Source organism: Leptopilina boulardi, unplaced genomic scaffold, assembly GCF_019393585.1.
Source record: "Leptopilina boulardi isolate dan_hultmark-lab unplaced genomic scaffold, ZJU_Lbou_2.1 LbouV2_285, whole genome shotgun sequence".
NCBI classification, from domain to species: Eukaryota; Metazoa; Arthropoda; class Insecta; order Hymenoptera; family Figitidae; genus Leptopilina; species Leptopilina boulardi.
Window position 1 is genome coordinate 1,427,204 of NW_026137846.1, and position 20,274 is coordinate 1,447,477.

At 28.9% G+C, this 20,274-nt stretch overlaps 1 protein-coding gene across 12 annotated transcripts in view; it reads left to right on the plus strand.

Annotated features, from left to right (window-relative positions):
- Positions 1 to 20,274, plus strand: part of LOC127282162 (liprin-alpha-1) — a 648,576-nt gene that overhangs the window by 376,224 nt on the left and 252,078 nt on the right. For all 12 annotated transcript variants that reach the window (XM_051306264.1, XM_051306268.1, XM_051306263.1 and 9 more), the window contains one exon: positions 13,998 to 14,247. In XM_051306264.1, coding sequence (XP_051162221.1) covers positions 13,998 to 14,247 — 250 coding nt within the window. The remainder of the gene's footprint in view (positions 1 to 13,997; positions 14,248 to 20,274) is intronic.

Sequence of the window (20,274 nt, forward strand, 5' to 3'; positions counted from 1 at the left end):
CAAGAAAGACAACCAAACAATCATGTAATCTCTTTCATAAGATTTGGTATGGTTACCTTATTTTGTGTATTTGATGGGTTTCCAAATCTTCGTCTTGTAGCACCTGACTTTCAATGATTTGGTGTTCTATTGAGGTTTTGTGACCGCTCGTAAAAGTTTGTTATTGACGGCTGACACTGTTGAAACTTAGATTTTTCACTTGCGTATATATTAGAACTGTATTTAACTTGATGAACTGTGTGCGTATAAATTTTGGGACTGCCTTCGTAGTGAAAGGTTTCCCTTTATATAGTAATATTTTCCAATGTAATTCTCGCGACGGTACCATCTCGCCTCTATGGGTTCGATTCAAAATCGGTACCTCACAGACACGAAAACGTTTTATGACTTTTTTCTAAGTAGTGGTGACTCTGTTGATTTCCTTCTTTTTAAATCGTCTTTCATAACACCAAATATCAAGAACATTACACTTTTAACAAATATTATAATTTTACATATTGATCATTTTTTAATATTAATTACATGATTATTTATTTATATATTTGCAACAATTGTTTTTAAACTATTAGTTTTAATCATAAATAATTATTTATTTATAAATACATTAGTTTATTTATAAATAATTATTTATTTACAAATATATTTATTTATTTAAAAAATTAATTTTACATTTAAATATTTATTTATTTTATTTATTTATACAAATTAATTGTTTATAATTATTATTATTTATTTATAACAAAAATGTTACGGTGACGTGACACTTCTATGTGCCTTTTTAAAGTTATACAGCCATTTGGTTGAGGCTTTAAATCGAATATCTTCATTGCCAATATCTTTCTGCGCTTGTAGTGCTCATTTTTGTAAATCTTTGTCGTGGATAATATAACCGGCATCAACAGCAGTTTTAAAATTGTCTAAAACGAATTCACATATTCTTGATACTTTTTCTTTATAGGTACCTCCTTTATTCAACGTGTGCGCCGCTCGCTTTAACTGCGTAAGTGACTTAACCTTACGAAAACGATTTTGCACAGAACTGAAGGGCCGATTTCCTGATTTTCCATTTCTCCGGAAATCCACAGCATTTCGTTTATAATCATAAGATAAATCTTCTGTGTCAGTTGTGCAGACGTCCGGGTTGTCAAAGACGTTGGGCGACCAAGGTTTATCATCATCTTCAACAGTTTCCACTTGAATATTTTTGTATGGTTCTTGAAAGTCTAATGTATCTTCTTCGATAACTTCTGTGTCATTTAATTCAACCATAGCATCAAGCAGAACGTTTTGAAATGAATCTTTATGAGTTTTTGATTTTACTTTAAATACATTAATATGTAATGACAAGTATTGTTTTTTACATAATTGAAATCTAGAAAAAATAAAAATCTGCTAACTCCCGCCTAGTCATTAATCAATAATTATTTACACGCATTTTTTAGTATCATAAGCCAATAAAACTTTTAATGGCAAGGGGTAGTTACCTTTGAAGGGGTAAAATTGCTTAATCATTGGTGAATACTACATATTTATGATTATTGCCTATTGTTATAATTGTTAGGGATTAAATTTATCAATTTCATAATATTTTTAAAGCCTTATGTCAAAAGGGATAGTTCACCCCCATGAAGGGGTGAAATTGCTTGGAGATTGTTGCATCCTGCATATTTCTGACAATTTTTATAACAACAGCGAAACGAATTGTGTTTAGCTAGTGTTTTATGTAAGAAGAGGGGTAGTTACCCCTGTATATAGGGGTAATATGTTTTAGACATTAATCATTGTTGCAAATTTTTACTTATTTCTGCCTATTTCTTACTTATTTCTCTTTTACACTCCAATGGAAAACAAGTTGTAAATTCAGATGTTCATTACCTGAACATTTTGCTTCCTCTTTACGATCAGCAAAAAAATTTGCTTCCTCGTGGAGAAAGCAAAATTTGATTGCCAAAATGTGAATTTTTGATTTTTTAACTTTCATTAATTCTTCAAATTTACCTCAAATGTATACTTTATATATATCGATCGATTCGTCTTGACGTAAGGAATACGATTTTATTATATATAACCTTAAATTTTTCTATTTAAAATTTTTTTCGATTAAAAAAAATTTTTGGAAAAAAGACGATAAAATTTTTTTTTTGGGGTATTTTTCAAAATCCTTTGGTCAGATTTGAGATATTAATATGATAAATGAGCCTACCAAATTTTATCTAAATCCATTAAAACCTGTTAAAGTTATCTTCTAAACAAAAATGGGATCCACACACACACACATACATACTTCCGGACAATTGATCAGGATCCCATATAACATGTTTCTATAAAGAAAAAAATTTGTTTCCGCCACTTTGAAAAGTTTTATAAACAAAAGGACTACAAAGCTTCCTCCACGAGGAAGCAAAAAGTGATCAAACTCTTGCGTGTTAAAAAAGTCTTCCAAATAAAAAAGAGACATGGGGTAGTTTACCCCCGTCAAGGGGTATGATTGCAAAGGCAGTGCAATAAATTAAACTACGTCATTAAATGCATTTTAAAAATTTTACATATTATTATAATGAGAGAGTAGTTACCTCATTAGATATTTTTTCATGGCAATTCTAAAAACACGTCAATAAATATTTTAAAATCTCCTTTATAAAATGTAAGTTTTTGCTTATATTTAGTGACATTGTACATTTTTAAACTGTAAAGTTCTTAAAAAAACAACAAGTTTTACCCCCATATCACCCTAATAACGCCACCCCCTATCGGGTCTGACTAATGTCTGGGAGAGTTTTTGAGAGCCCTACAATATGCAATTGAAAATAGAAAAAAATTCCTATTGGTTTGCTTAAAAATCGCAAAAAACGATTTTTGCGGGTGAACTTAAGGGGCTGTTTTCACCCCTTAAATGGCACTTATAAAAATTTACGTGTCGAATATTTTTCAAAGAACTACAATATATCACAAAATGAGCGAAATCGGTGAGGTACACCTGGGTAGTGTTCCTTGTGAGTGAAAAAAAGTTGATCTGATCGGGCTGTAACTGGCACATAGTTTAGCCCTAGGGGTGAGTACTTTAACTACGAAGTATTATTACGTTTTTTCAAAAACTGTAGGAGAGGGAGGGGGTTGAAATTTTTTGAAAAATGTAAATAGTGAATTTTTGAAGATTTGTAGCTTTTAAACAGAAAGATGAAAAAAAATTTGACCTATATCTTTTCAAAAAGGTTTTTTCCTGCTCTTACGAATGGTGCACAAATTTTTTCAGAAAATTCAAAATTTGATCCTTTTTTTTGAATATAAAAAACTTTTTTGACTTTTTTTATTTATTTTTTTTTAAAGTAAAAAAAGTGTATTTTAATGACAAAAAATATTGAGATGTCTTTTTTTGTTATTTTCGAGATGTTAACCCATTAACGGCCAAGTGCACAAAATTTTATGTCGAACTGCAATTGATGATATTTTACAAAAAAATCATTAATTTTTTTCGGCAATACCATATAGTACGTATTTTAGTGTGCTCTATCCAAATATATAATATATAACGTGTACAGAACCGTTTTTTGCGATTTGCGGCTAAGCAATTGGGGTTGCCTTTTGACTATTATTTACATGATTATGATCTTTTACGTGAACGATTAAACTTACCAAAAATTGAGACCAGATTCTTATACATTGATCTTCTTTTCTTTTTTAAAGTTATTAACGGAATCGTACAATGTCCTAATGTTTTACAATGTATCAACTTCTCTGCTCCTTCTAGATTTTCTAGACATTATTTGCCTTTTAAAGTATCCTTCTACAGAACAAACTATGGTCAGTATTCTATTTTCAATAGACTTAACAGAGAAGCGAATTTATATAATGACAGATTAGATTTTTTTGGAATTTCACTATCTTCGTTTAAAACTAGTCTGCGTAATTTATTATTTAACGTTAATAATAGTAATAGACTGTTGTAGTGAGTACAATTACACTTTTTGTAAAGGGCCTATTTGTAACTACTTATTTGTAAAGGGCTTCTAGCTCGTAAACTTTATATAAATAAATAAATAAATATACCATCAAAAATTGTGTATAATATTTTTTTTTTTTTTTAAATAATAATTGCAAAATTGTTCATGATTTTTTATTAAAAATTTAATAATTTCAAGGGAAAAATTTTTTTTTGCAGAGTCAAAACCTATATAACTCGTGCACTTAATATTTATACTTTGAAAATATGAGTTGACTTTATTTCCCTTACTTTAATTTTCTTAAAATGGCGTCGCTAAACTCAAAATTTTTTTGAAAATAGCCATGCATATTGCCCAACAAAAATTGTTTCAACAAATTGACCTGCAAATAGGTACTCGGAGGTTTTCAGGGTCGCTGATTACGAATCCAATGTTAGTTTTTCAAAATTCAAAATGGCGGACGACAATTTGAAAATGTTATTCAATTCGCTTGAAAATGGGTATTCGGGGGTTTTCGGGGTCGCTGATTACGACTCCGATGTCAGTTTTTCAAAATGAAAAATGTCGGACAAAAGAAATTAAAATCTTATCCAAGTTGCTTGAAACTTGTTATTTAAGGGTTTTCAGTGTCGTTGATTACGAATATGACTTGAGAAATATATATTATTCTAATAATTTTAATATTCATGACAAAATGGAACGTGCAAAAATGATAGTAGTTGTTGTTTTTCCTATCATCTTTAGCCACTAGTTGTATACTGATGTTTTCGGAGTCTGAAAATAATTATTATGCGGTTTTGAGTATAGAAACTCCAGAGCATTAAACGATATTCACATTGATAAAATTTTAAATGGCATAATTTTTTTGCAGAATATGTTAATATTGAACTTGATACGCTCTATCTTTTGTAATGTTTGGACTCAGGTTTAACCAATATTTTTTAAACAAGTTTTTATTTAAAATATAACGATGATGGTACACAGAAGAATGTTCTACAGACGAATCTAGTATATTGGGTGAATAATAATCTATAACCGTTACATTGTTCTTTAACTCTTTATAAAATTAATATGCAATTATTTTCATGGGTTTGATAACTAATGTCTTTTTTCTACAGTTATCGCATAGAAAAGTATCATTGTTTCCTTCAAATAATTATAATTAGTAATCTGTCAATTGTTTTATAGAATTTTTCTTTAGGATCAAAAATAATATCATGCAAACAATTAAAAATTAGTAGTCTGTCGTTTGTTTTATGTAATTTTTTTTTAAGAAAACAATTATTATTGAGTCTTCATTGTGCATGCGTTTAAAATTGATAATAGTACCTTGCTGTATATTATTTTTTTCGTATCATGCCACCAGAAAGAAAAAGAATTGTATTTTCGAAAAATTCTCCGCTCATGATGCCAAAAACACGTTGCAAGACTAGAAATCAATCTCTAGAATTTATGAAAGATGATGATCATATTGACGTGACCTTTATTCCTAACGCTGAGGATTCTAGTCAGTCCGAGAATGATGTCAGTGAGGATGATTTTGATCTCAGTGATTCTGATAATTGTGAAAATGATAATTATATCCTTTCCTATTGAGTCTTATATTCAAAAGTACGCGCATTATACAGCATCACAAAAAATTCTTGAATCAAATCATAACTATGTTTTGGAAAAGGAAGAGAAAAAGTATACAGAATCTTTATCCAATGATACATTTTTATCTGATAGAGATAGAAAAAAGTTCTTAGATAGCACACCTGTGGAAATTTTTGTATATTTTATTTCTGCAGAGTTAAAGAACCATATAATTGAATCTACGAGATTGAATGGACTAGATATATCTTCAGAAGATTTTGACAAATTTTTAGATATAATCATTTTTACAACCTTCAATAAAAGATTATCCCAAAGAGACTTTGGTCAATAGACCCTTACTTGAGATCTGACATTGTTACATCAGCTATGAGTAGGAACCAATTTGAAAGCATTAAATCAAAATTAAAATATTACAAACCTGAGGATGCAAAAAATAAAAAAGACAGGGCGTGGCGAGTTCGTTCTATGCTGAACATATTTCGCAAAAATCTTGTTCAATTCGGAATTTTTTCAACTGCAATGTCAATAGATGAGAGAGCAATAGTAAGAGAGAATAGAATAAAATAAAAAAAAAGACATTTCGAAAGATCCCAGATAGCACGGAAACTTGCAGCAAGCTTGCGGCAAGTTCACCGTGCAAGCTTGTCAAGCTTGTCTGAGCTAGCGAAATGTCCCACCCAGGGCAAGCTTGCCGTAAAAGATTGCTGTAAGCTTGCTACGTAAGGTTGCAGGAGAATTTCAACAAGCTTCTGGAAAGGTTGCTGCAAGCTTGCTGCAATTTTTAAAAAATACATTTTAAATTAAAAAAAAATTTATTTGTTTTTTTTTTAATTTGAAAATCCTTGTGACGTTTATTATTATTAATTATGTCCTGTTTATTTTCATTTGGAAACTTAACGAGAAAATTTTCGAAACAAATTTGAGGGGACTGGAAATTGAACCCGGGTTCGACAGACACTAACCAAAGACCCTAACCGAGAACCTACTCGACCAACTATCAGAGAATAAAAAAATCTTGCTCTTAACCCTCGACTGTTTTTATGAGTTGAAAAACAGTTGAAAAACGAGGGTTAAGAGCAAGATTTTTTTATTCTCTGATAGTTGGTCGAGTAGGTTCTCGGTTAGGGTCTTTGGTTAGTGTCTGTCGAACCCGGGTTCAATTTCCAGTCCCCTCAAATTTGTTTCGAAAATTTTCTCGTTAAGTTTCCAAACGAAAATAAACAGGACATAATTAATAATAATAAACGTTACAAGGATTTTCAAATTTAAAAAAAAACAAATAAATTTTTTTTTAATTTAAAATGTATTTTTTAAAAATTGCAGCAAGTTTGCCGCAATCATTCTTAGTATGCTTGCAGCAATCTTGTAGCAATCTTTCATGGCAAGATTGCAGCAACCTTTCCTGGAAAGCTTACAGCAAGCTTTCACGGCAAGCTTGCCCTGGGTGGGACATTTCGCTAGCTCAGACAAGCTTGCGCGGCAAGCTTGACAAGCTTGCACGGTGAACTTGCCGCAAGCTTGCTACAAGTTTCCGTGCTATCTGGGATGCTCCCAGAGGAACATATGCTGTGAAACACAACAAAATGGTGGATTAAATTTTGTCACTGTTAAAGATTTGAAACTTGTTTCAATTTTATCGACAGCAGCGGGAGTGACTGTACTAACGTGACTGTACCATGAAACGTTATAATTAAGAAGCAAAACAAAAAGCCAAAATTCCTTTTCCCAGTGAATTTGGTTCGTACAACAAATTCATGGGCGAGGTTGACCTTTACGACTAGCATTGCAATCGAGTAATGCCAATTATAAGATCTAAAAAATAGACACGGGTCATTTTAGAGCACTTAATTCAATCCGCGATAACAAATGCTTTGATATTGAAAAACACTGCTACAACTGAGTTAAAAAAACCGGTATTAAAGAATTTACTATTAGCAACAGTAAGCCTTACTTAGTGAAAAAATGTTGTATAAATCTTTTAATTGAAAGAAGTAAATCTAAAAAATATTGCTCTAACAATAAATGTTTCATAAGGATTCGAAATTTTTGCAAAAGTTGCGACCAATACTTTTGCAAAAATTGATTCCATAAACACATAAACAATTAAGAGTTTCAAATAAATAATTTAATTATTTATCTAAAAAATAAAAAAACAAAAAAAAAACAAATACATATAAAAATTTAAAAAAAAATGATTCTCTGACATCATCTACCTACACGCGGTGAGTATCGGGAAACATCAATTTATAACTGGTGACTAAAGATGATAAAAAACTACAGATTTTTCATTTTGAAAAACTGACATCAGATTCGTAATCAGCGAATCCGAAAACCCCCGAGTACCCATTTTCAAGCGAATTGAATAACATTTTCAAATTGACGTCCGACATATTGGATCCGCCATTTTGAATTTTGGAAAACTGACATAGAAGTCGTAATTATCGACCCCGAAAACCCCCGAGTACCCATTTTCAAGCGAATTGAATAACTTTTTCAAATTGTCGTCCGCCATTTTTAATTTTGAAAAACTGACATTGTATTCGTAATCAGCGACCCTGAAAACCACTTTTGCGGAGGGCGTCTATCCGCGCTACCGAGTTCCTCCACTCCGACTTCGGGAGCAAGGAAAAATGATGAACTCCCTTTGGCCCTCTTTATAAATAAGAAAAAAATTTCTTACAATGTTTACAATTTTTTATCTTATAGTACGTAAATTAAGCTAAGCTTTAAGTCCTGTAAATTTGACGAAAAAATATTAATAAATATAGTGTCAGGAATTTTTTGAAAATAAAAAATTATCTCTCCCCACCCCTTTAAGCTGAATCGTATTTCTTTTTTTGAAAGTTTTTTAAAGAAGAAAGAAAGTCAATGGCTTTTATTTCAACTCGATAGAGTAAAAAATGTCCGAGTAATTGCAATTGTTTATAACTAAAAATAGTACCCTTTTTTCTTTATCGATAATTATGCAATTAAATAATGAAATTTGATTATTTTTTTATGTACATTATAGTATCACTCTTCAAGAGTATAATGATTGAAGAAAAATTGAATTCGCTCCATATTGTTCTGCAGAAATTAAGTTGAAAAACAACATGTTGTTAATTAACAAATGGAATAATTTATAAACTATATATCCGATTGGGTTCGAAGTTTTTTTCATTTTGTTCAGTATCGCGAAGGGCACATTTTCATAAAGTTTTACTCCAATCGGATTATAATTAACAAAGTTATTAAACAATTAAAAAAGTGCCACTTTTAATGGTTTAAATTCAATAACTTTTAACAAATAATCCGATTTTAACTTTCGACCAACCATTTTGTAGGTTTTTTTTCTATACCTTTCTTTTTTAATAACAACTTTTTCCTCTGCCTATGACTTCGTTAGAGCATTTTTTGCGAGGGAAAATTAATTATTACATTTTTTTTCGTATACTTTAATAATAATATTATTATAAAATAAAATAATAATTTATATTTATATCAATAATAAATGGTTAAATATTTAAAATACTTAAATATTATTTTAGAAAAATTTAGAGCTCTCAATTGAGACTATAAAGTTGAAAAATTATAGTTGAGAAGTGAATTCATATTTTATAATCTACATTTTGCACTTTATTCTTGAAAACTGAGACTCTAGACAAAACTCAATGTTTAGGAATTGAGACCCTTACTTGAGACTAAAAATATTAGGACTATGGACATCAGACTTGATCTTGAAACCTAAGAAATAAAACTTTATACCGATCAAGAGATTTGAAACTCAATATTGAGATTTTATTGAGACTTAACTCTCAACAATTGAGACCTATCCCAGGCTCGAAATGACAATGAGTTAAGGCTTTGTAAAGATTGGCTGAGCATTGGTCAATATTGACTGATACCTTGGTGAGACAGCGGAAGTAAGGCTGCTCCAGTCTAGAATGTAACACCGATCTAAACCTGACGCTTGAGGCTGGGTTGAGCATTGGCGTCCAAGACTGAATTAATCTTGCCAAATTCTGATTCTAGCTCAGTCAAGACTGCTTCCAGTGTTACTTATACTATTCTCGCGTTCAATAATTCTTAATAATAATAATAATAATAATAATAATAATAATAATAATAATAATAATAATAAAATAATAATTCTATTAATATTACGTATTATTATATTTACAGATAAAATTAAAACAACATTAGTATTCATTAATAATATTATTTTAATTTATTAATAATAAGGAGATAAGTTGTATTGGAATCTTAAGTCAAGACAACTTATTTCCTTTAATTATTATTATTAGTAATTTCAAAAAACATTATTATTATTTTTTATTATTTAATTAATGTAATCATAAGTTTTTTTTGCTATTTTTGTTTCATCACTTAAGATTAATTAACAACACCTGTCGAAATGACACCTAATCTAATTTGAAAAATCTCGCTCGCACTGGGCACTGAACCCACGACCTAACGCTCGCAAACCTACTACGCTTACCACGCGGCCACGCTGTCTAGTTGCCAACAATCTGTTAATACCGGTGATGCCTTTATGCTAAATTTAAAATGTTTCTATCGTTAAATTACTTATATATTTTAAATATAATTTTAAAACTATTTTTATTTATATAAAAGCTTTATCCATTGCTTTTATTATTAATAAAAGTAAAACATATATTATTTCAATTTATATATTGCTGTTAATTTAAATAAATTATATTTAAATTTTTTTTATTAATGGAACAAAAAGACTTTATCACAAATTTATAAACTTTTATTTTTATTAAATTAATAACTTATATACTTGGGGTAAAATTCCTGTAGCGAACTAAGTGAAAAAAAGTTGATCGGATCGGGCTGTAACTAGCACAAAGGTTAGCCCTAGGGGTGAGATATTAAACACGAAGTATTGTTCGGTTTTTTCAAAAACTGTCGGAGAGAGAGGGGGTTGAATTTTTTTGAAAAATTTAAACAGTGAATTTTTGAAGACTTGTAACAAAATTCCGCATCCAACGAGCCCTATATGAAGTACTTTGGGATAGTGGATTGTTAATAAACAATTGGTTAACATGGCAATTATTTATAAAAAATCCTCTAATCCAAAATAGTCCGTATAGGGCTCGTTGGATGCGGAATTACGTCAGCATTCAATTGGTATCTTCAGAATTGCAATAACTTTATTTATTTGTGAAATATTTTTTTATTTTTTATTAACATTAATTAATTAATTAATTAATATCTCGAAAATAACAAAAAAGGAAATCTCAAAATTTTTTGTGGTGAAATAACACATTTTTAGCTTTCAAGAAAATAAATATATAAAAAAAATAAAAAGGACTGGGCTTAAAAAAATTCGAAAAAATGTTTAATTTTCAAAATAGGGTCAAAATTTGAATTTTTTAAAAAAAGTTTTGCACCATTCGAAAGAGCAAGAAAAAACCTTTCGAAAACATATGGGACAAATTTTTCTTCTTCTTTCTGTTTAAAAGTTACAAGTCTTCAAAAATTCACTGTTTAAATTTTTCAAAAAAATTCAACCCTCTCCCTCTCCGACAGTTTTTGAAAAAACCGAACAATACTTTGTGTTTAATATCTCACCCCTAGGGCTAAACGAAGTTACAGCCCGATCCGATCAACTTTTTTTTTTACTTAGTTCGCTACAGGAATTTTACCCCACTTATAAATACAATAAAAATATAAAATAACAGCATAATATATTCAATATATTTTTGAAAATATAATTATACTAAATATTGTCTTTTTCGTTATATTGATTTATCATTTTTATAATGCATTTATTTATTAAAAATATACGGGCAAAGCCCATTCGTACAGAGTACTATAAAGATACATTATATATATTTTATATTAATTGGCTGCGTTGTTATTAATGTCGTTGAAAATTAAAATATGCAAATTTTTAATGAAAGTTGTGAGTGAATTAAATAATAATTCTTTAATTATTACAATATTATAAGTTTATTATAATATATAATATTGTAATAATACATAATAAAGATGATAAATTATTATAATACCTACACGGAAAAACTTTGTTCAAGAATCATTCCTAAATTTGTTCAGGAACTGAGGATATGAGAAAAATTCTGCAAAATTTACAGAAAAATAGAAAAATCATTCAAGAAAATACTTGTATTTTTATTATGACATTGGAAGACTTCTTGTTAATGCCGCGATCGGAGTATCTCAGTCACTTGGCGTTGAAAGTTTCTTGAACTGTTTTAGAAGACACAGTACAGTAACCAAGCACTAGGCAGGGATTGGTTGCGTCAAATACGTTTCCAATTTATAATACCATAAGCTGCTAAGGTAGCTGAGAGATGTAAAGCGGAGTTTTTGGACTCTCGAGGTCGTGGGATCGAGTCCTCCCAGAGTAAATTTTTTTTCTCGCAAACGTAAAAATTTATTCTAAAACAAGTTCAAGACTTTCTGTAGTGAGTTTAGGAAGTTGTCTTGAATTTCTCTACAATTCTTATAGAAATACTGTTTAGAATTTTTCAAAGAAAATATAAATAAGATTTCTTAAATTATTCTCATATCCTCAGTTCCTGAACAAGTTTAGGAATAATTCTTGCACAAAGTTTTTCCGTGTATAATCTAAAAAAACAAAATTTTTTAAAAGAAATTATTATTAACAGCAATATATTAATTTCAATAATATTAATTACTAATTATAACAAGTAGGGTGTCCTTTATGTTCATTTCATGAACATTTTGCTTCCTCATTATATGATGCAAAAAATTTGCTTCCACCTGGAGGAAGCATTAACACTGAAATTAATAAACATAAAAAAATTGTGTTTGTTTAAATTCAAGTTTAAACATAAAATTATTGTATTCCTTGCATTATAATAAATCGGCTAAATATTACATTGGCTAAATACCAATCCTCCCTATTGAAAACCATGTACAAGATCTTGTACAAGAAAATGTACATGTTCAGCAGCTGAACTTGTATCTGTTCTGGTGAGAACATGTACAAGATCTTGTACAATTTCGGCACCAGAATTTGGAACAAGTTCTTGTACGAGAACTTGTTCGCATAAAAAATAGCAATCTTTTCTTTTTATTAGTTCTTCATTAATTCTTTTAATTTAAATCAAATATAAACTTTATATACAGCAATCGATTCGTTTTAATGCAAGGAATACAATTATTTTATATTTGAACATGAATTTAAATAAACACAAAATTTCTTTGTTAAAATGTAAATTTTTTATTTTTTAACTTTCATTAATTGTTTTAATTTAACGCAAATGTATACTTTATACATACCAGTCGATTCGTTTCAATGCAAGGAATACAATTATTTTATGTTTAAACTTGAATTTAAATAAAAACCCAATTTTTTAGCTAAGACGTAAATTTTTTATTTCTTAAATTTCATTAATTTTTTTAATTTTATTCAAATGTATACTTTCTATATACTACTTGATTTGTTTCAATGCAAGGAATAAAATTATTTCATATATAAACTTGAATTTAAATAAACACAAAATTTTTTAGCTAAAATGTAAATTTTTAATTTTTTAAATTTCATTTATTCCTTAAATTTAGATCAAATCTATACTTTATATATTACCTTAAATTTTTCGATTTAAAAATTTTTTCAATTAAAAAAAAAATTTTGGAAAAAGACGATAAAATTTTTTTTGGGGGGTATTTTTAAAAATCCTCTCGTCATTTTTGAGAAATTAATGTGTTAAATAAGCATACCAAATTTTATCCAAATCCATTAAAACCTGTTAAAGAGATCGTGTTCACAAAAACGATCCACACACACATACATACATCCGGACAATTGATCAGGATCTCATATAACATGTTTCTATATAGAGGAAAATTTGTTTTGACCTTTTTTAAAAAGTTTATAAACGAAAGGACTACATAGCTTCCTCCACGAGGAAGCAAAATATATTAAATTGTAAAAAAATATATTATTTATAAATTTGTATTGAAAGTATGTAAATAATTACTTTATATAATTATATTCTATACAACATAATTTATGATATTGAAGTATATTTAAAATATTGAACTAAGCTGCGAATATTAAGTCGACAGTTGATTCAAGATTGAATCAAGACTGGATTTCCAGGCTTTGCTCATGAGGATTAAACTAGTTTTAAATCGAGCATGAGACGAGCATTGGTAACCAATCTTGAACCAATTTTGATCGAGAGTTGTATAAAGGCTGCTTCCAGTCTGGGTTACCCACGCTGGGCGTTCAATCTACAATCAAGCCTCAATCCATCGTCAGCATTGGTTTTTCTTGCCTAGGATGGTTTACAATTTTAAGATCTTGCATATTTATATACATACAGACACGCACAATTATTTTGTAATAAAGAAAGATTCCTTCTGATCATCTTCCTCTTTTCCCAACAAGCTTTTTTTGTGTTTTTATTATAAAACACATTTTACAAAAAACTGTACTTACTTACTTTTTACTTTTTTCAGGCATGGTCAACATAATAATGGAGCTCTCAATTCTGGAACTACTCCTTCTCCCTTATCGTCACGACATAGCAGCCAGGATAGTTTGTACAAGAATAGTTTAAGTAGTGGACTTCCAACAGGACAATTCACTAGTTCGTATTTGCATATGCCAATGACACTTAGTCCAATAACTGCAGCAACAGTTGCAGCAGCGCAAAAGAAAAAGGGTATTAAAAGTAGTCTTGGAAGATTTTTCAGTAAAAAAGAAAAGGTTAGTAATTTCAATAGGAAAAAATCAATGGAAAAAAATTGACATTTGTTATTTTTCGGAAAAGCATAAAGTTTCTTATTTCTAACTTTTGTAAACGAATAGAAAAAAATTTAATGTTTGAGGAGTATATACACCACGCTCGTAACTCTTGTCCTTAACCCTCTCCGCGTAATAGAGGTATTACTACTTCTTATCGCAGGGAATCAAGTGGTTCCTGTTCTCTCAAACGCTAATCTTTTACTATTAGTTTTGTTTTAGAATTAGTAAATCTTGATACATTACTGAATACGTAATAATAATAACTACAAGTTACATGTATTCAGACATTCAGACACTGCAAAAATTCTCTTCAAACTTATCAAAATGAATTCAATAATATAGAACTTCAATTTTAATTAAATTGGTATCTATTTTGAATAATTTTTAAATGAAAATGACAAAAAAAATATATATATTCTTATTACACTGAAAAAACTTACTTTATTCAAATAATCGGTTATTTAATTATTAGGGGAGGATGGGGCATGAATAGTTAGGTAAGACGTGTTCGAATCTAGCGACCAAACCTGAATTTGTATCTGCAAACGAGTAGTATTATTGGAAAGCCTGGTTATTTGGCTATAATTTTGCTATACATTATTTTGCTGAAGAGTGCAATATCTACGAGATACGAATGAAAAAGTAAAAAAAAATTTTTAACTATCCTTGCCCAAGTACCGGGGCAAGGATAGTTAAAAGAATCCGAATGTTAAAATTGTCATAGAAAATCAGTAAATTTTCGGTTTCTTTATTATATTGGATTTAGACTATACAATATTCATTTATCAAGTATTAACAACATGTTTTGAACATTTTCTAAATATCAATTATTGCATTAAAATTCGTCTGATCTAAAATCTGAGGTTTAACCAATTTTCTTCAGATGATCACCAATTTCTTAGTCAATAAGCTTCGTTTTCCGTATATAATTACGTACCATAATGTATATCAACATAAAAAGAACAATTAAACATTTTTTTATAATTTACAGTCTCATTTGCAGGATTTTATCGAGCCGTAATAGCTCTAACACCCCTATCAAATAAATATTTATTTGAACAAAATAATTTTTATTTAAATTAAATAAACAGTATTTGATTTAAATATTTGTTTATTTAACCTTTATGGGACTGAAGAAAAAAACACCTTCTATGGGCGGACGAGGTACCCGGATACCTATGTTTAATGTATTAAAGATTTTATATCAAAATAAGCAGTTCAATTAACTTTAAGTGTAGTGGACGTTTCAATGAAAGTAGTAATCACATAATATGAATACACTGTAAAAAGAAGTCTTATTTTAAGGCCGAAAAGAGGTCTTATTTAAAAAGACAACATTTTTAAGGCAGCTTAGCTGAATTTACGCAATGCAATTTCCATTATAACTACTAGCGCTGATTTTAAGACTCATCTTAAAATAAGATTTTCTTTTTGCTAATAAAAAATTATCATTATTACACGGGAAAAAATTTTGCGCATGAGCTGCCCACTAGTGGTAACGCTTTGTACAAAAATGAAAGAATCATCGTTCAGTTGAATTCCCTGCTATGAGTTACGACTCGAGGAGCATCACCTGTCTACGCGTTTCAGATATCGTGCGTTCATAGTATGGACGGCTCCTACCCATAAACTGGCCCGCGTCAACACAGAGTCTACAGAGCTGCAGCTGCGCAGTAGGCAGTGCAGCTCATACGCAAAATTTTTTCCCGTGTAGTTGATTATTAAAAAACTGCCCATTACGTATTAAGTATTTTGTATATATTCACAATTTCATTGATCTTTCATTAAATAGTATCCGTGTATATACTATTTGTTAGATTGCAAAACAGGTACATATTCAGGCAGATTATGTATGAAACCAAATATAAAAATGTAAGAAATCTATTTTTTATTATTTAAAATACATTTTTAATATAAATTAATTCTATTCAAACTTCATTTTTATGGTAATTTTTAAGTTAAAAACTGACAGTTTCTTATGAATATCATTATTTAACTATAGTAACTAAATTACATAATTAAAAAAAAATTATGTGCATTACTATAAAAATTTGAAAAAAATTGTTTAATGTTAGTTTACATAATTTTTTAATAGAAATTTCTACATTTATCTGCATGAAATGTATAGAGGTACCCGGGTACCCTGTCCGCCTTTTAAGCATGAAGAAACTTTATTTATTATTTCTGAATAAATAAATATAAATGGTACATTATAAATAATATTAAAACACTTTTTATGGTTAAATTTGAGATGTCAAAAAACCTTAGGTCGATACGATTTTAAAAATTATGAAAAAAATCAATTTGAGATGTCAAAAAACCTTAGGTCGATACGATTTTAAAAATTATGAAAAAAAATCAATTTGAAAATGCAAAAGGTACCCGGGTACCTCGTCAGTCCTATAAAGGTTAAAACAAATACTATTTAATTGACTGAAATGATAATAATTATTTAATACAAATTGGGAGAGGCTTTTTGGTTATTATTCTCTTACGAACCGAATAAATTATTTGTTTTGAAATAATTATTATTAAAAATAATTAGAACAATACATCGGGCTTTTGAGATGGCCCAAATTTCAGAGGTTCTCGGAGGTCCAAACTGCCAAAGCCTGAAGAGCCTTGTTTTTATTTATGGGTTCGTTTCGTTCTAATTGCTGATATTTTCTAAGATAAGATAGGAAAATATACCACGACTTCCTTTTTATAACTTGTTACTATTAGAATACAGGGAACAGAAAATAAAGAGAAGAAAGAATTAAAAGAATTATAAAATATTTATTACTTAAAATAAAATACTTTTTTATGTTCGACATGGTAACCTTCTTTAAATTTCAGTCCTGGTAAAGTCACTTTTCAAAACAAATCTTCCATTTCATTTTTCTGCTTTAAAAAAGTTATTTGGGTGATTCTCTCAAAAAAGACTAATGACGCTTTCACGGTAATCTGTTCAAAAATAATAAAATTGATTGAAATTATTAAAAATTCTGTAAGCCATACGTTAAGTTTTAACAATTTTCAATCGAATTACTAAAGAAAAATTCCAAAAAAATTTATCAAGTGCTTCCCTAGGGTTCCGTTCACGATTATTTAAATATTTATATATGTTTAAATAAAATAATTTACCTGTAATTTTTCTTTCAATTTTTTAATTTATTTTGACATATTTTTCAGAATTTCATGATTACGAGCATATGTTGTTCCAAATATAAATGTTAATATTCAAAAGTTTTATAATGTTGGTACAATAAACCTATACGATGTGTTTTAAACCAATTTAACCCAAAGGTGCTGTCATTTAAAGTGCTAAGAAAATGTGAATGAATGAAGGAAGGAATGAATACAGAGATTATTATAAGATAATGATAATGAAAAAATTTTTTCCGTGTAAAATAAATAAAAAAATTAAAAGAAATAAGTAAAATCGACAATTAGATTAAATAAAAAATAATTTGATTAATGAGACCAGGAACGGTTGAACAACCATTGATTTTTAGTAAAATATTAGGAGGAAGGGAGGGGAGGTTGAAGATTTTCAAGAAGCGTCGTTCACGACCACATATAAAATTGCTACTTATGTTGCATCACGGTGGTCGTTAACACACTTTAACCCAAAAGTTTTTTCACTGTAAAATTTCTTTCATATCTTGAATCTGGACATTTTCCTGAGTATTTTGTAAAAAAATTTTAAGGGGAGATTACGGTGATTTTTTTTCAAAAACTCGAAATTATATTTTTTTTCATTTTTGGTTAGTATTATGACTATTTAAGAACACGGAAAAAATAATCTAAAGTCTAAAATAGTCATGGTTTAAAACTGATATAAATTGAGTATCAACATGCAACAACCCACCGAGCGCGCGAACGCACGCGTTTATTCCGATCGGTTAGCAGTAAACGGCTCAGAGGCACTCACTGCTACTTGAAAATAATCTTTTGGAAGCCAAAGAAGGATCTATGTATGTAACCGGTATTGTCAATTGAGTAAAAATCACTTTTTTGCTTAATTTCTACTTAAAAAACTTTAAACGCGTTTTTCTCAAAACTGCATATTTTCAACTTTGTCACACTCTCATTTTAAAACTATTTAACCAATTAACTTCAAATTTAGATACTATGTTCCTTGCATGTGTAGTTTTCGTGTAAACTAGGATTTTTATAATCCATTAATATTTTTAAAAGTTATAAACAATATAAGTTGCAAAATTGTTGTCGAAAAATAAAAAAGTCTGCCAATCGGTTTTTTTTCAATGAATATTTCTCATTCTAGTTTACACGATAGCCAAAATAGTATAGATTAAGAAAAATTTTGGCTTTTACATTTTAGATTAACTGTTCCACAGAAAAAGTGTGACAAACTTTTAAAATGTACCACTTTCATCAGCCATTTTTTATTAGATGGTTTAAACTAAAAAAAATTGTTTTCGACTCTTTAAAATGTATATTTTATCATAAGAAAATTGTAACTAATAAATATTTTTTACTACTAAAAAAAACTTTGAAAAAACCTCAAAATCACCGTAATCTCCCCTGAAATCTTTCATCGAGCCGTTTTCGAGAAAATCGATTTTTTAGTTTCAAAAATTGAATTTTTTGTTTTCTTTGAGAAATATTATGTAATATCCCGGTAAGAATTTACATAAAACTTAATCAATTTTTAACCGATTTAAATCAAACTTACCACAAATCTTCTTTATTTTACTAGCTATTGCATGACGAGCTCCTTTTAAAAAAAATTTTGTTTTTGAACATTGTTTTTAAAAAAATTGACTTTTTTTCAAAACGGTCCCAAATTTTCAAAAAAATTTTTTTTAGTTTTCTCTTTGTCATGTAAAGCGTATTTGTGTATTTTAACGGTAAAAATTTTAATTTTTAATTTTAGTTGAGATTTGTGACCTGTAGGCTGCACGGCGCAAAATCAAAGTATGCTTTACTTTAATTCAATAAATTTTACCAGTTTTTTTAAATTCCTGAAAAACGTGCATTTACACGAGTTTCCCCACTTAATGAATAGAAATGCGTCACGACATATCAGTTGCCCGACCGACTAGGTGAATTTTTTTATTCTTCTTTAAAAATGGGTCAAATTTGGATTTTTTTGAAAAACTTTTATTATCATCAAAAAGTAAAAAAAGAAAAAAAGTTACAGAAAATTGAAGAATAGATTTTCACCAAAAATTAAAAAATCCAACCCCCTCCACATCCCACAGTTTTTGAATTAATTTAAAACTACTCCGTTTCTAAAGTCTTATCCAATCAGACAACAATTTCTGAAAATCTTACAGTTAGCCTGATCCAAGGAATTTTGCCTTATATGTATATGAGAGATTCTTTTTCAATCGCCCCAGCCCAAAAAGTCAATGTTCTGGGATTGGCTTCAAACTTTCGTAAATTGTTGTCCTATATGATAGTAATAAATCCCTAAAATATAAACGCATTAAAAAAATATTTGTAGAAAGTAGAGGGGGTTGAAGTTTTGACGTTAAGGGTAACATTGTCATTTTCAAATCCGTATAACTATAATAATAAATTAGGCGGTGCCTACCTAAATCCTCAAAGATGATCTACAGGTATACCCCTTATCGGCACCGCCTACTTTAATATTCTGTTTCTCACAAAATTATTGTTGTCCCATTTTCATATTTACATAGCTCATGGGAAAAAACCTCAGCTTTCCAATGAAAATAAAAAAAATACCCGAAGGGGTGAAAATCGAAAAATAAGGGTTAATTTTGAAAAAAAGGGGTCAAAAATTTTTTTTTTTAAATTTTGTATACATTTTTGAAAAGTACGTGAAAAATGCATTAAAATTCATTATAGATAAATTAAAATCCATTAACTTTTGTCATAGTTATACAGATTTGAAAAGGACAATGTTACCCTTAACGTCAAAACTTCAACCCCCTCTACTTTCTACAAATATTTTTTTAATGAGTTTATATTTTAGGGATTTATTACTATCATATAGGACAACAATTTACCAAAGTA